Source organism: Mesocricetus auratus, unplaced genomic scaffold (assembly GCF_017639785.1).
Source record: "Mesocricetus auratus isolate SY011 unplaced genomic scaffold, BCM_Maur_2.0 Super-Scaffold_100013, whole genome shotgun sequence".
NCBI lineage: Eukaryota > Metazoa > Chordata > Mammalia > Rodentia > Cricetidae > Mesocricetus > Mesocricetus auratus.
Genome location: NW_024429196.1, coordinates 3,812,524 through 3,828,839, shown reverse-complemented (window position 1 = coordinate 3,828,839; position 16,316 = coordinate 3,812,524). Strand labels below are relative to the sequence as shown.

Genomic DNA, 16,316 nt, shown 5'->3' with positions numbered 1-16,316 from the left:
CAGGCATCATCATCATCATCATCATCATCATCATCATCTCCTGTTATAATAATGAACATAGTAGAACAGAATCTGGAAAATATATATGGTTTTGTGACATTTAACTTCTTTTCATACTTGGATTACCCACTTCATATATATATATAATTTTTAAATTTAAATTAGAAACAAGGTTGCTTCACATGTCAATTCCAGGTCCCTCTCTGTTTCCTTCCCCTCCTCCCGTGCCCTCCCACCAATCCCCCCCAATATCTCCTCATTGGATTACCCACTTCTTAAATTGAAGTCAACTGAAATTAACTTATTCTAAGTGCTTTAAAGCCATCTTTACAGCTAACTGTGTCTTAACACTGGCTACTTCTGTCCCGACAGAACCAGAACTGGAAATAGCATTTCCGTGTGATGGGAGGCTGTGCTGAGGGCAGGGGCTGGGTTCTGGCCTTTGGGCATCCCTCGTTTTTGTCTGTAGAGTATTTCAGTGCAGGAGGTTCCAACTCCCAGCTTCAAACATGAGAACATCATAGCCATTCAGACTTGACACTTTCAAAACTTGCCTGCTTTGGGTTTTCCAGCATGAGAAATGCTTACATTTGATATGTAGATTAATCATTAGTATCAAAACTTCCTGTATCCTGTTCTAAAGGGCTCTCTGCTTACTTCCTTTTTTTCCCCTTTAAAGATTTTTTTTTTTTGAGGCAGGGTTTCTCTGTGACTTTGGAGGCTGTCCTGGAACTAGCTCTTGTAGACCAGGCTGGTCTCGAACTCACAGAGATCCACCTGCCGCTAAGATTTATATTTTTATTTGTGTGTGTTTTGTCTCTATCGAAAACTTTAAAAGGCCAACTTTTAGAGTTTTCACTCAGGGTTCCCAAAATGGAACTACAAATAAGTGGAGGAACTAAAATCTGAGGAAAAAAGGAATTGACTCACACATAATTGCTCCTCTGCATGTTGCTCCCCCCCCCTGCCTTCTGTTTTCTGTCTCTCTATTTCTCCCCAGTTCTTGGGATGCAGGTATACATATGTTTGCAACAGTAATTCTTTTTACAATACAATATGAGGCTTGAGTTTCTCAGGGTCATCAAGGCAGATAGGATTTACACACAGAGTAATAAACTAAAACTGCTAGGAGAAACTTTTGGCATCAATCACTTAGGGCTGTAGGTCAAAGAGAGGGCCTAAGTTTAATTTCCACAAGAAACAAAACCTGGTGCCTTCCAGTGCTCTAGCCTCAGTGGCAGCACAGGCCTTCAGGAGAGTTCACTTTTCTCTGAGAACGAGCAAATGAGCTGATTACCTTCGTCTTTATCTTCTCAGGGGAAACAGTAGGGAGCAGTAAATCTCTGAGCTAAAATCTTGAGTTAATAAAACAAGAAGCTTGAGTATCTTAGTGCAGGGTTAGTTTAAGGTTATTACTTCTCTATCTGCCAGTGAGGTAAAACCAGGGCATGCTTATTCTTTCTATCTATCTAGGCAGCTATGAATCAACAACTTTGGATGTTTAGTAATTCTATGTCCTTGGATATCTGGGACTGTCTTAGATGAAGTGCTTTTGCCTGGGTCCTAAACACTGATAGTTGCAGGAAGGTAGATCTCTGAAATTATACAGGAAAGGGGAACAAAGACCTGATAGTGGGAAACAGGTCTCATATATAGCTAAGGAATGTAGTCAGTAAACTAGGACCTGTTAATGGAGAACAGGTTTCACACATAGCTAGGGAGCATAATTAGTAAACTTCAAATACATGGGAGATACTTGTTCCTAGCAAATGATCACATAGTACTAAACTGTGGGAAGTAAAATTCCAAGTTTGTTATAGAAAGGAATAAGCTACAGGAAGAATCTACAGCAAGAAACAAGTCATTTCAATCACTAGATTATAACACCCAGTACAGATTTTGTACTGGTTTAATCCATAAGGAGAATTCTTAAAACTTTTGCGTTATCTCATGATACAATGACTGTATAATTACTGTGTGAACTTGCACCTTATAGCATCTCTCTGTGTGTATTTCATATGTGTTCAGGTCCCTACAGAAGGCGTTTGGACTATCAGGAGCTGGACTGGCTCTTAAGCTCCTGACTTGGGTGCTGGTAGTCCCCATCAGGTTCTCTGAAAGAGCAACAATTGCTCCTTACTAATCCCCCATCTTCCCAATCCAGCAAATGCTCCTAACTACTCCACCATATTCCTGGTCCTCTGCTTGCTTCTTTACTCTTCTGTTTATTTATGATGTCCATAGTTTACTTTCCCCTCTACGTCCTCACCCGTTTCCAAACCATTTGGCTCTCTGGTTTCTATTCTTCCTAATAAATTCTTTCAAACTATTGGTCAAATTGTAAATGGAATTTGACATATTTTATATTTTTGTGAACCTAGCCTTTTAACAGCTGAGCCATTTCTTCAGCTCACAATTTAGTTTTTTTTTAAAGTAGAAGCTGAGGACCTAGCTCAGCCAACAAAGTGATTGCTGTGTGAGCACAGCAACCTGACTTCAGTCCCCAGAACGTTCATGTTAAAAACCAGAGGCAGGGGCGGCATGGTGTGTACTCCACTGCTGGAGGTGGGGGCTTTCTCTCCAGCTGGTGTACCTGAAAATTGTTGAGCCCCTGTCTTAAAGCTAGATAGCGCCGAGGAGTGACCGTCCAGATTGTCCTCTGGCTTCCACACTCAAGTCTGCCTATATTCAAGTTCATCCCTCCACTCAAACAATATACACATGTACATGTGCACACATATATGAAATACAATACACTAGGACCCTTGATCAGCTGACTGTCAAGAAGAAACTGTTCTTATTTATTTTCAAGCTAAGTGTAGGCACAGGTGCTACTGTAAGTGTTCCCCCTCCAGTCCTACAGGAAAAACAGAGATGGCTTTAAATCATTCCCACCCCACCCGCATGACAGCTTAAAAGGAGGTCCTGCTGAGAACCAGATCTAAGACTGCTTGCTGGCTGTAGTGCGTTTTTCCCCTTGAAGAGTCTATGTCCCTGAATTCCCCTCTGTTTTATGTATTAAAAGACTTTGAATTGGAATCAGTGCCATTTGGAGCTTTTAGTTAGCAGTAGTTATAATCATCAGGACAATAGCCCTCCTGCAGGTGCTAAGCTCACCTGGTCCAGGCTGTTAGCGTCCTGTTTCTTCTGTCTCTGTTATACACCTAGGATATAATCGGCTTCCGTGTACTCTGAACAGTACAATTTGTGCTCAAAATTATGAAGTCAGAAGGGGCTATTGGAAAAAAGATTTGAGCTTGGTTATGATATTTTTACCATCTATAATAAAAAGTCAAGTTGAAGTTGGGATGTTTCATGAACACCTTCAGAGAGCCATACACAGCACAGAGGGAAATGAGTCTGTTATGCCTGCTTTCTTAGAAGCAAGGACCAAGAAATAGTAGAGTAGGCGATTCAAAATTCCTAGTGTTTATATATTTCCTAGTATTTTGGCATTATTTCATCTTATAATGTTGGCTTGCATGTTAAGTTTTTTGCTTATAAATTAACTGTGTTATATCACAGAGTTAGATCAGGCTCTATTGGTCCGTCCATTGATGAAAGTGTCAGCTTGGGGCAGGAGCACCCATAGTGTGTTGCTGTTCCTAGCAACCTTGGTGCCATTGTGTTCAGCTACCTTTTGAGCCATGAATTCCAGCCTAGGTTTTAACAATGTAGGAACAAAAAATGGTTCCCATTTGTACGAGATAGTTGAAGCAGTTAATTTCTAAAGAATGAAGGTTTGTTTTGGCTCATACTTCTGGGTGGGGCAGGTCTGAGCATGTAGAATGGGCTGTGCCATGTTGTAGGACCCTGCAGGAGATCACAATTCTTACTTTACAAGCTAGGAGGCCCAGTCACATCACCAGTGACCTCAGAGCTTCCCATAAGAGCTTCCTAAATATGCATAGTACTTCTCAACAGTCCTACTTGCAGATCCAAACTTATGCATTTATGGGGGACTTGGCCACATTTAGTGTTATTGTAAAGCGCTGTGTGCTACTTGGATCGTTACAGGCTATGCTCATGTATCACCTCTGATTGTTGGTACTGTTGATTTTCCCGCCGTATTGTTGAGAAGACAGAGCCTTGGTGACTTGCAATAACTGACCTAATGATTGAACATGATGAAGTTGTAACATGAGTTCCGTTTGTCTACTTTTAATTCTCTTGTCAGGCCTGAGATAGCTTAGTTGATGGAGTTCTTGAAGAAGTGCTTGGTAAGTGCTGGTTTCCACCTTCAGCACCACATAAAACTGGTGTGGTAGTCTACATTTGCGATTCTTGGGAGATGGAAGCAGGAAAATAAGGAATTCAAGGCCATCCTTGCCTATATAGCAAGTTCAAAACTAGGCTAAGTTCAATGTATCTCATGAATAAGAGGGCTTCTAACTCTAACTCAATGGTAGAATGTATGTCTAGCATTTGTTTGGCCATGATTTTGATCCCCTACATATAAACAGATGAGATAAATCTGGCTTATTAACAATGTATCATTTTTCGACAACTCTGACATTTGATATATGGCTAAATACCTTTTAAGTTGAATATTTCCAAATATTAAATACTTCATAATTTTTATAATGAACTTTATGAATTTAACAGTAATCAGCTCTTACTAAAACTGGAGTACATCTTGAAAACCTCAGCAAGTCTGTTATAACCTAATATTTCTAGACTTGGGTACCAACACTCTAACATCGCACTGGAAAGACAGCTCAGCTGACAGGAGCTCCTTTAGCTCTTGAAGAGGACCAAATAATGAAGAATGTAGCCAACTCACCAAAACCAAAGACCCAGGTTTGCATTAGCAATGACACTCACTGTGTTGGGACCCTATGCTATGAACAGGGCAGAGGTCTCACTTCCCTGCTTTCCCCCTAGAACTGCTAAAAGGAACAACCAGCTGAACCAAAACTTGAGGGATGAAAGTATCTGACCAGGATTCTTAGATACAGTGTCTCCTATTAGAGAAGGACTTGCGGACCTTGTAACTAACCGTGACTTGGGGTTAGATCTTGGCATGAAAAAGACCGTGAGAGAAGAAAACAGGTAGGAGAGAACCAAATCTATGGATTACCAGTGCTTTTCCAGCTCCATCTGGTAGTTTCAGGAACATGGCAGCTTCAAAGGAGGATGACGTCAGAGGAAGCTGGACAGAGAGCATACAGGGGCTCTGTGTACTATCTTTGTAACTTCTCTGTAAATCTAAACTTTTTTTTTAAAGTTCTATCAGATCTTAACACTGTAGGTATCACCCACACATGTGACTCAGAGGTGAGGTTAGCAACCAGTAGGATCAGGGTGCACCTTGTGTCTCTTGAGCCTGCTGACACCCAGGCCATTTTACCGATGCATTGTTACAGCCATTTTGTTGTACATCTACATTTGAGAAGTGCTCACTGGTTTCACATGAGATGGACTTTCATGGCTGCAAATCCCCACTTTAATCTTCAATTTTTCTGAGATACCAAATGCCATCCTTGGTTTGCTCTTAACTTAGTCAAAGTAACAGTTTGGTTGTGGCAAGATTTCAACAGAGGGACTGGACTCAAGGGTCTCTGCATCTCCTCCTTACTTTAGAATTATAGTTTTTAATTGTAACTTGGGGAACGAGTGATTTCCTTGCATATCATTGCCCTGCTCTGATTGTCTACCAGCTTACTGGATGAAGGTCCCGCCCCCATTTCTTCCTGCTTCCTGTGGCCCTTTTAATTTAAGAGCAGCAGTACACAGGATAAGATTATGACATGGATAAGCATTCTCAGCAGTGTGCCCATAGACATGGCTTACCTGAAGAAGCATTTGGAAGTTGAAGAGGAAAGCTGAGGGAATTAAGCCAAGGAACTGGCACTAAAATTCCCCACCTGTTCTGTCAACCCATCGAGACCTTTTAAATCTAAAAGTTTTTTAAGAAAGAAGTGTCCATACTTTTCTCTGGCAGATTGATGGCATATGTGTAATTTCTTTAACTCCACGTCAGATGAAATATGTGTAGGTAAATCCGTCTGAATGCTTACCCATTTTGGATAATGGTGTTTGGATAATGGTGTGAACGAGGCCCTGTGGACCTGGCACCTGCTCTGTCTGCTTCCTAGCATGCTGCTTCCTTCCCCTGGCATTACACAGAAAAATTTCAAGGCAACATGCAACTTTATTTCTACTATTAGATTAGAGGTAAAAACATTTAGAGTTGTGTGTTTATGAAGGAAACTGAAATGTGGATAGATACTTTTTCCCTTCAGATTCAGAAGTACACAAATGCTGTCAAATGTTTTTTTAGTTGCTTTAGACTTTGTTTTTCAAAACTAAATGTCAGTAATCAACAAGATGAGCCAGAGATTGTGGGTGTGGCTTACTGAAGGAGCATGTGGCTAGCATATGACAGGACCTGAGTTCTATTTCTAGAGGGATACCCCCCATCCCAGCACACACACACACACACACACACACACACACACACACACACACACACACACACACAGTCTCTTCTTGGAGTTTCCATGTTTAACTTGATAGGAAGTCGACCTGGCTAGTTTATCGTCAACATGACACAAGTCAAAGTTATCTCCAATAGGTAGCCTGTGGGGAAGTTTATAGGGCATTTTCTTGATTAATGGTTGATGTGAGTATTCTACTGTGGGCAATACCATCCCAGGGAGGGTCTTAATAAAACAGGTGGAACAAGCCATGAGGAATAAGCATCACCCCTCGGTGGTCTCTGCTTCAGTTCCTGCACTGACTTCCCTCGGTGATGGATTGTGACCTGCTAGTATAAGCTGAAATGAACCCTTTCTTCTCCAAATTACTTTTGGTTATGGCGTTTATCACAGCAGAAATAACCTAGCTAAGACAAGTGTGTGGTCAGAATGGAAGTCTTGTTTTCTCTGGTATGACTCTGGATGATTGTGTATTTCAGGAAAGATAATCGGCCATGTTAATTTCTTTGAAAGACCGTGCAAATGAGACCATGGAAGCTTTGGTCTCTATGGCTGCTCTCCATCAGCTCTGTTATGTAGTGTCTCAGAAGTCAGGAGAAAGCCCTGTGCAACTCAGGAAAAAAGCAATTTCCCCTCTCAGATCCTTCTCTTTCCCTCAGCATGTTTTCCAAGAGAAAGATGAGTCTTGTGTGCAGAAAGATGTCTTTGTAATTAGACACGATTTTCAAGCAGATGCTTCACTGTGCTTGCTTTGAAGACTACGTAGTGTGTGCTAGTCTCCTGCTATCACTATAATCAGTAGAATTAATCAGTGGAGGTTGAACTGGCTGTATAAAAACTTAGGAGGTTGGTGTATAAGAATCAGCAGATATCAGAAACTCCTACCTTTCTCATGGGAGCTAACTGTAAGTAGATAAAGAGTGAGTTGTGGCTTCTCCTCACTCAGAACCATCGAGGAATGGGGTGCAGTGTTGGGTCCCCGCAGGAACTGCTTGTCAGTCTGCATCTTGTAGAGCATGCTCTATAACTTGTCTGGTCTATTTCTTCCTTCAGACAGGAGGGGGTTAAGTCGGATGCCCTCCTTCAGCTTCAAAATTCTGCTTTGAGGACTTGGGGGTGGAGCTAAGAGTGGAGCACTGCTCAGCATGCACAGAGCCCAGGGCTGATCCCTGGCTCAGAAAAAGAAAAGGCACATGAAGAAATTTCCTGGCATTCTGACTTACTTAGGTAAATAAGGAACAATTGGGGATGTTACTCCAAATGTAAGAGCCTAAGTGAGTTTGGGTATTTGTAATGTGGCCCTCTGGTCTGTTCTCTGAGCCTAGCAGATGGCTCCAGAGAGATGTAGAGATCTTGCCTTTCTTTTAATATAGAGATGTCTGAGTTTTCTATATTATTATAGTCATGTTGGAATAAATTTTGTAAACATATTCCTAATCCTTCATCTTTTCCACAACTCTGAGGAGTTATTAAGAAGAAAGGATAGGAAGGAAGTAGTATATGCTCACTAACATTGTTTATGCACACTTAGGGGCTGGTCATTAGCCCAGGTGTTATTATCGTCATCTTCAGGGAACACCTGACCCCCACCGTGATGCCTGAACCCTTAGGTAATTCTGCACCTCCTAAGTCAGTGATTTTCCATCTTAACTAAGGACTGTGTATGCTGTGGCTGTTGGTAGCCCCACAGCACAGGAGCCTGTCTATCCCCTTCACATTTGCACGAATGGAAGATTGTTCCTGGCAACCTCACCACATGGCTTTTTCTCTTACTATGAAGTCAAGGACCTTTATATTTTCAGTAAAAAGGAAATACTCTGTCACAGTCTCTTCTGGGTTACTTCACCACACTTGCATTCTGAGGTGCTGTGAAAAAAAGTAAAGGATCCCCGGTTCCCAAGTTCCATGTTAACTCCTGTCTTCTGTTTGATAATTGTCTGTTGCTCAGTGACTTGTGGGCAGGCTGTGTACACAGTGTGGGGACTAGACAGGGCATGGATCATCTCCTGGCCGGGGTAGACCATGACACTTAGGGTTCTCATTATGTAATTTAAAACAATGGTTCATTTCTGTACTTTTTCATTTGGAATGTTTGAACTTAAGCTAGTCATGAGTAATGAAGACTTCAGAAAGTTAAGACATAGATAAGAGGGCTGCACTTCAACATAGCCGTGCATGTGGAGTAAGTCACACCAACTTAGAGCACTCATCTTGCCCTGGAGTTCCCCAAGCTCAAGCCATTTAGCACTGATGTGGTAAATTATACACAAAAGCCTCACAAATTGCTAAAGCATTTCATAAAATTACCCTTGTGCTATATGTGTGAATTAGTTGGGGTTCTATAGAGGAACAGAATGGATGTATACTGCAAAAGATATTTGCAAGTGCTCCCCCCTTGAATAAATATAATAATAAAAAAGAAGGAAAAGATGTTAGAGTGCAAAATTGAATTCTTTTAAAGCCATGACTTCCATGTCAAACATTGTGAGTTTAGAGTCTTAACATCACTTAGGCGTCCTTGGGATCATGTGATACATAGAGGGTGCAAATGTGAAGTTTTTATATGTTGAATATTTCGTATTTTATGATATTGTGAGACTTAGTGGTTTTTAAAAATATCCATGAAATTGTAATTGGGGGTCCATTACCTCCATGGTAAATTTGAAACAATCTGCTTGTTCATAGCATCGTGGATAAGGTGGGCTGTCAGAGAGAGAAAGCCTCCCTGTAGCCTGCTAGGAGTCAGCTGCTGTCAAGCAGTGGGTGGTTCTGTGGAATGTCTTCTTGTTGGCTTGTGGTTGGCTTCAGGAGAGGGGTAGTGGAATTCTTTTACCTGATTTCCCTGGAAGATGTCTGTCAAACAGGCAGCTTGCCAGAGAGCTGAGAGTTAGTATGCATTTCCCAGGCCAGGGACTTTCTACATCTGCTCTTGGCATCAAAGCATTCAGGTGACATAAGAGTCCCTGATCACAGCCCCTACACCTGCTTCTCTCTGACAAGAGGGACAGTCCTCCTGAAGACTACTGACTGTACGGGTTAGCCTCTTATGTAGAAATTTTATAATTAAATGCGAATAAGGGACAGTGGTTCCTCACACTATTTTTCTGATACAATCTTCTAGATGAAGTCCTAATTTAACTCTAATAAATCATTGCTTGTCATTAGCAGACTTAGTGGTCATTATTGTTTTATGGTTTAATAAATCATGATATCTGCACCATCCATGTGCCCAAACTGACTTAAAACATGCTATGTAGCTCAGGGTAGCCTCAGACTTGTCATCCTTAAGTTTCAGACTTCCGTGTACCGGAATTACAGGCATGTATAACCATGCTCAGCATTTTTTATTTGTAAAAAAAAAATGTTTGCTAGTGTAAAGTTTGAATATTTACTGGTGTACAGAATTTTTGCATTACTTTGGTCATGGATTGAAATAGATTTAAACAGATGTTTTCTGATTTATTAGTAACCTCTTGTGGACTTTCACAAAAATATGAGGAGAGATAAGATTTGATAGTTTGTTTTTCCTGTCTTTAATTTGTGAAATATCAGATTGAAAATCCTTTAATAGAAGTTTTTACATTTTATAGTTAGAATCTATAAATGAGCATATATAATCTAGCTCAGATAACATTAAGACAACTTTATTTTAAAATATTATCTTTAGACATGTTCCAAACTAAAATAGAGTGTATTATACATACTTCAACAGGAGTCACGGCATGCCACATATTGTGATATAGCAAAAGCATTTCATAAATGCAGCTTGATCAGCCATGTTGTCTTGATGTCCATTAAAAAACATTTCATATTTGATGCCTATCCATATTCTTTCTTCATACACACAGAACACATTTCCTGGCATATGTTCCCTGTGTGTACTTAACCCCAATGTTTGGTAATGTTATGTAGAAGAACATGTCTAAGTTGTTAGATATTATTAACACAATAAAGCATAAGTTTCATGAGGAGTAATATATATTTTCAACCTTCTTTGCTCAAATGGTAATGATGTCAGAGTGCTATAATTTGCAAGTCTTTATACATGAATTAATGCATAGATTGTTAACTTCACCATGAATTAGGAATACTCTCTTATTGTGGGATGGTAATGTCTGATTTACTTTTCTTATCCATTAACTCCTCAGAGTTCACTGTCTATATGCAAAATTGCAGAATTTTTCAAATGCAATAAAAAAAGGACAGGTCTTTTGATTTTAGCCATAATTTCCTTTAATGTGATTATCTGTCATTACCCTGTTGCAAGAATTATGTCATAAAACTGAATTAAATGGAGAAATAATCCATTAATTTTTGGATGTAACTAAAAGTAATTACATTTGACATAAGTATTTTAACCTGCAGGTGTGACATTAAACTGAAATAAGCAAATACACCTTTCAGTGTAATCTGAAACAATAGTCACTGCATTTGCTTGAGGTCTGTCTCAAAGCCTCTTACACTGTCCCTTAGGAACCATGTGAAAAGGGAAACAAAACACATTCAAGGAAGGTGTCCACATCCCGTGTCACAGCACCAGGTTCCTGGGTAAGGTGAATGGTGGCCCTGTCCAGGCTTCAGTGCAATCATAGAAATAGCAACTTTGAAAATCAAACTTTGAGTTGACAGAAACCATGGCATAGTAGGGCCTGGGGACTTTGCCTGGGGGGGGGGGTTTGACTGGCTTTGAAGAATTGCTAATCTTTCCTCAGTAGAAATGTCTTGGAAATTGTGCTTAGGAAAGAGAGGTGTGAGATGCAGTCAGGTTTCTTCTGGTCAGCACAGGTATCATGTGATGCGACACATCCTGTAGAGAGACCTGCTCTGGAGTGGGGCAGAGCATGCTGGAGAGGATGAGGCTGCACAACTGTCTATCTGGCAACCAGGGCCACAGCTTCATATGAGGTTTGAGAGTGGAAGTAGAATCTTGACAGAGAATGCTGGGTCATTAGGAGTTGGCCGCTGTGAAGACTGTAGAAGAAGGGGAGAGAAGAGTCAGATCCAGAACCTTCCAGGAAGGCCTGAGTCAGTGCAGGGGGTGTTTTACTTTTAGGCACTTCCACATGCTGAGGTCTCCCTGCTCTGTGGCCAGTCTTCACTGTCTCGTCATTCATCTCACATACCTTGTTTTGCTCTAGTTCTGTCCTGCTGCCCAGCTTGACCATCGTCTGAAGGGTCAAACCCTTCATAGGGTCATCCCACCAGGGGCTGTCACTGTCGGTTTCTCTGAAATACAGTTCCAACTGAGGACACAGGATTGTCTTCTCAGCCCCTCTGTTCAATGGCTTGTGTTCCAAGGAAGGAGCTGTTCATCATTACCTCAGTGATCAAATGGTGGGGAGAGAGAGAATAGAACTGACATGATAATCAGACCAAATCACTCTTCTCTTAGTGACTTTTCCTCACCACTTCCCTGAGTTCATTAATCAGTATTTCCTACCAATGTTTATTTTAGCTACCAAGGGTTGTTTTTGAAAAGCATGTTACTTATTTTTACTTTATTTGTCTGTGTGTTTCCCTGTATGTATGTGTATGCACATTGTGCATGCCTAGTATCTGTGGCTTTAGAGGCACTGGATTCTCTGGGACTGGCATTACAGGTAGTTGTTAGCTGTCATGTGGGTACTAGGAACTGAACCCGGGTCCTGTGAAAAAGGAACAGATGCCTTTCACCATCGAGCCATCTTTTAGCCCCATTCACTACCAAGGTTTAAAAGATGATTTTATTTTATTTTGAGTAAATTCTAGTACCGATTTTCTAGACTTTTACATCAGAGTTTAAGTGGATAAGTGTTGGTTTGTTTAACTTCGTGATTCATACTATTAGATAAATCTTATGCTTGCTATATTTTATGGTAGAACTCCATAAGGGAAGGTGTATACTATGTCCTGGCCCACAGCTAAAGTCTATAGTATGCAAGAGTCTTATCATATTGCTTCATTTCTTTTTGTGGTATTGGTAGCTTATGTATTTAAAATAATGCCTGGGGAGGGATGGTGATGGTCAGAGCACCTGCTGCATGAGCATGAGGTTCAGAGTTTGCATCCCCAGAACCACGCCACCAAAAAAGCTGGGCCTGGTAGCATGTGTGACTTTGAGCCCAACACTGAGGGGAAGGGAAGATGGGTATCTCCCAGGGGCTCACTGGCAAGTCAGTCTAGCTGAAAGGTGAGCCAGAGATCAGAGTATGAAAGAGAAAAGGGAAGAGGGAGAGAGAGTGTCTCAAAAATATGACAGGGATGACAGGGGTGTAGAAAAAGATAACTGAAGTTGACCTCTGGCCTCTACACACCTGTAAATATGTGACTTGTAATGCTGACTTGTAAATTCGTGAATGAATACACCCTACACACACACACACACACACACACACACACACACACACACACAGCAGGAAGAGAGTGAATGATAATAATAGTTAATAGTGTGTTTCATAGTGTATTAACAGTTATTATGAAAAATATTATAGTCCTTTTAACTTCTCATCCAATCTGAGCTGAACTGAGGGTAGCATTTTTACAGTGTTCTTGTTGGAAATACTTTGCATTTAGTTATTGATCTTAAAAAACTTCCCTATTTCATCTTAGATTTTTTTTATTTTTTCTCACTTCAAAAGTTAAAAGCAGTTGTTACAGTTTAGTATTTGAAAGAATATTCAGTACTATCTTGCATTTGTTGATTCTATGGTGAATTGAAAATGTAGTGAATAAATACTCATGTAAAGACATTGCTTGTCATAACCATGACAGAATGAACAATATTTGTCTATCATGTGTCCAGCATTATGATAGGCTGGCATTTCCTTGATATTTAAGTTAATCTTGACCGCAATCTTGTGATGTAAGTATCAGAAAATCTTAGAGACTCTTTTCCCCTAATAACAAAACTTCAAGAACACAAAGAAGAATAGAATGTATTTTTCCTGTTTTTACCATTTTGATGGCCTATTGACAATATCTCATAATCATAATATTGGAAAAGAATAAAAAGCCTTGGCTGAGAGTGTGAGTCTCTAGAAATACAAGCTGCTTTTTGTATGTACATTTTGCCAGATATTGATTTGAGTGACAGCATGGAATAATGCAAGTTCTTGGCCTACTGTATGCACTCTCTGCAGCTTTCTCAGGCTACCCCAATTAAATGTCCTTATCCTGGCATTTTCTGGTATTTATGAGGTCCAATTTAGATGTAATATCTTCAATCTACTATTTTGTATAGACTTGGAAAAATATTTCAAATACATAGAATAAATTTCCTTGACTTCAGAAAACCCAAGTGTGCCATTAATTTGTGACGTCTGTGTTTTTACAAAGATGCCCTTTTGTTTCATTTCGAATAGAAAGATGAAAACTACAGGAGCCTCCCGAGGGATCCCAGTAGCTGGTCCAACCAGTTCCAGAGAGACAATGCCCGCTCCTCTCTCAGCGCCAGCCACCCAATGGTAGACCGGTGGCTGGAGAAGCAAGAGCAGGTAAAGTACCGTGTCCTCGCTTGGAATCATTGTCTGACAGCCCGCAGTTGTCTAAATGTGCTGTGTGACATTTTTTTATTGCAGTATGTGAAGAAAAACGGAATCCCAGGTCTCTGAAGAGGGTTGATTTAATCACAGAGTTATATCTTTGGTCTCATAAGTTTCTTTGTGATTTTTGTTTTTAAAACGTTTGTTTTTATCAAAAGGTATTGAATTGAGAAGTCACACACCTTCTCATTTCTCCTCAAAGACTGAACTTCTATTTGCCCATCTTGGGGCTATTTGAAATACTTTATAGGCAGGACATGAAGAAAGTGGTACCCTTTAGTCTTGGGCTTAAAGCATCATCCTCCACAGAGGCTTGACAGATGTTGATCCACTCAGTAAATCTGGCACCAACACGACTACACCTGGAAGAAGACATTGGTGCTTCCTCATCAGCCGGATAATTAGTTACACCTGACTCCCTCTAATGGGCTGAGAACTACAAAAAGAAAATAAACAATTCAGATTATGATTTTGGCCAGAAGCAAGCACTGTTGCTCTGGCAGGAGAGATGGGGTAGATTCCTTTTTCCTCCTGGACCTCCCTTCCAGATGTCTTCCTTTATTTGTGTTTTGCTTAAATGTTCTCCATGACTCCTGTGTTCAATGCCCAATGCCTCTTCTGAAGGGGTTTCTTTTCTTTATTTTGTTATTGAAAATACAATGAGGAGAATTACATTCTCTATGTATAATAATGTAGGGTTAAAAACAAAACAAAACCAATCTTGGGGTCACTAGAGTAGAATGGATGGCTGTCTTCCTGTAGAGTTGCCATTTGAACTGAGGAGGTCTGGGAAGTTCTAGATCTTATGTCTCTAGTAGTTTTGTCTTTGTTTCATTTCTAATTAAAGAGCCCCCCACCATGACCACAGCAGCTCTGCCAATGCTAATAAATTGCAGGCAGACAAATGCCTGCCTTGATGCTGAGCTAGCAGACACCTCAGAAGGCAGATGTCTTGTTCTTTGTGGGGGACTGATCTACATAATGGAACATGGCGAAGTCTTTCCCTCTGCAATGATTTTGGTGCGTTGACTTGAACTTTGTTAGAGCCTGTACTAGGGGTCAAGCCAGACTCGATCTCCAGACGCAGAGCCTGATTTTATAGTGATCTCACCTTGCTCAGAATAGTCATTCTCATTCTGATTTCGACCCTCAGGAGGCAGAGAACTAGCATCCCTTTTAATGCTCATCTTGGGATCTCTTTCTTTTGAGCCTTCTCAGAGGAAGCAGGAGGGGCCTAAAAGTGACATGGTTTGTTGGGCCACTGTGAGTTTTCCTGCTTTGGACATTCTTACTCTGAGAAATCCGTGAACAAAAAGAGAAAGAAACTCCGAGTTTGGATGTCAGAAAGTATTTTAAGAAGGTTGAAATCTTTTCAACCATATCATTTTTCTGACTGTGCGTAGAATGTTTTTTTTAAATATTGGCAGATAATAGATCATAAGCTGACTTTGTTCCTGTTTCTTTATGCTTTATTGCTACTGATAAAATCTATATGTGAGTTCAGCACAAACCTTACAAAACTCTTGATTGCAAAAGTTAGTGCTAGAAAGTGGAGGGAAGAGAAGAGGATGTAAACTAATTGGGAGCCTGCCATTTTCATTCCTTGTCTTGAACAAGTCTGAACCCAATTAGTAGAGGCGGAGAGCAGAACTACAAGGCAACTCCAGCCGCCATTTCCGTTCTGTGCTGGGAGTGACTGCCCTGACCTTTGGAGAAAAACCTATGTTTTAGGGTTCTTTCCATTAAGGAAAACTTCACCTAATTGGCAGAATGCGCTGAAGAATAAGAACTTACCTAAATGTTTGGTGAGCATACAATTTGACTAGCGCAGTCCCTCTCTAGCCCCAAAGAAATCCCACTACCCAGTGGAATGCCTTAATTCTCAATGCCATGAGTTTTAGAAGTGACAAAGCCATGTTGCATGCGTGTGCATGTGCACATGTGTGTTTTAACGATATTGTAAACTGGTAGGTGTCTTGGGTAGACAGGCTATGGCTCCTGTTTATGCACAGTTAGCCACAGTTGCTTTTTTTTTTTTTTGATGGATCACCTTATGTTTGTGGGCTCCCTTTCCTCCCAAGTGCCTGCTGAATTTACCTCTTCTCCAAATTAAAAGAAAGAAAAAACAAAAGAAAGTCTGATTTTACTTAGTTCTAGAACTATCCAGATGTCATAAAGAAAAATAAGTTTCCAGCATATGAAATGATCTTTATTTTATAATTACAAAATTAGGAAATGGCTCACTCAGAAATCTGATTATAGCAGCTGTGGACTGGCTAGTGAGCTGACTCATGGGTCATAATATGAAAACCCGGAAGCACTGTGGAAGTTCAGAGTGGGGAACAGACAGGGCTCT

The 16,316-nt window shown here is 40.5% G+C and overlaps 1 protein-coding gene across 22 annotated transcripts in view; it reads left to right on the top strand.

The window, feature by feature from the left end:
* The window catches only part of Pard3 (par-3 family cell polarity regulator), a 531,306-nt gene that overhangs the window by 235,554 nt on the left and 279,436 nt on the right, over window positions 1-16,316 (top strand). For all 22 annotated transcript variants that reach the window (XM_013123087.3, XM_005083451.4, XM_005083453.4 and 19 more), the window contains exon 5: window positions 13,781-13,912. In XM_013123087.3, coding sequence (XP_012978541.1) covers window positions 13,781-13,912 — 132 coding nt within the window. The remainder of the gene's footprint in view (window positions 1-13,780; window positions 13,913-16,316) is intronic.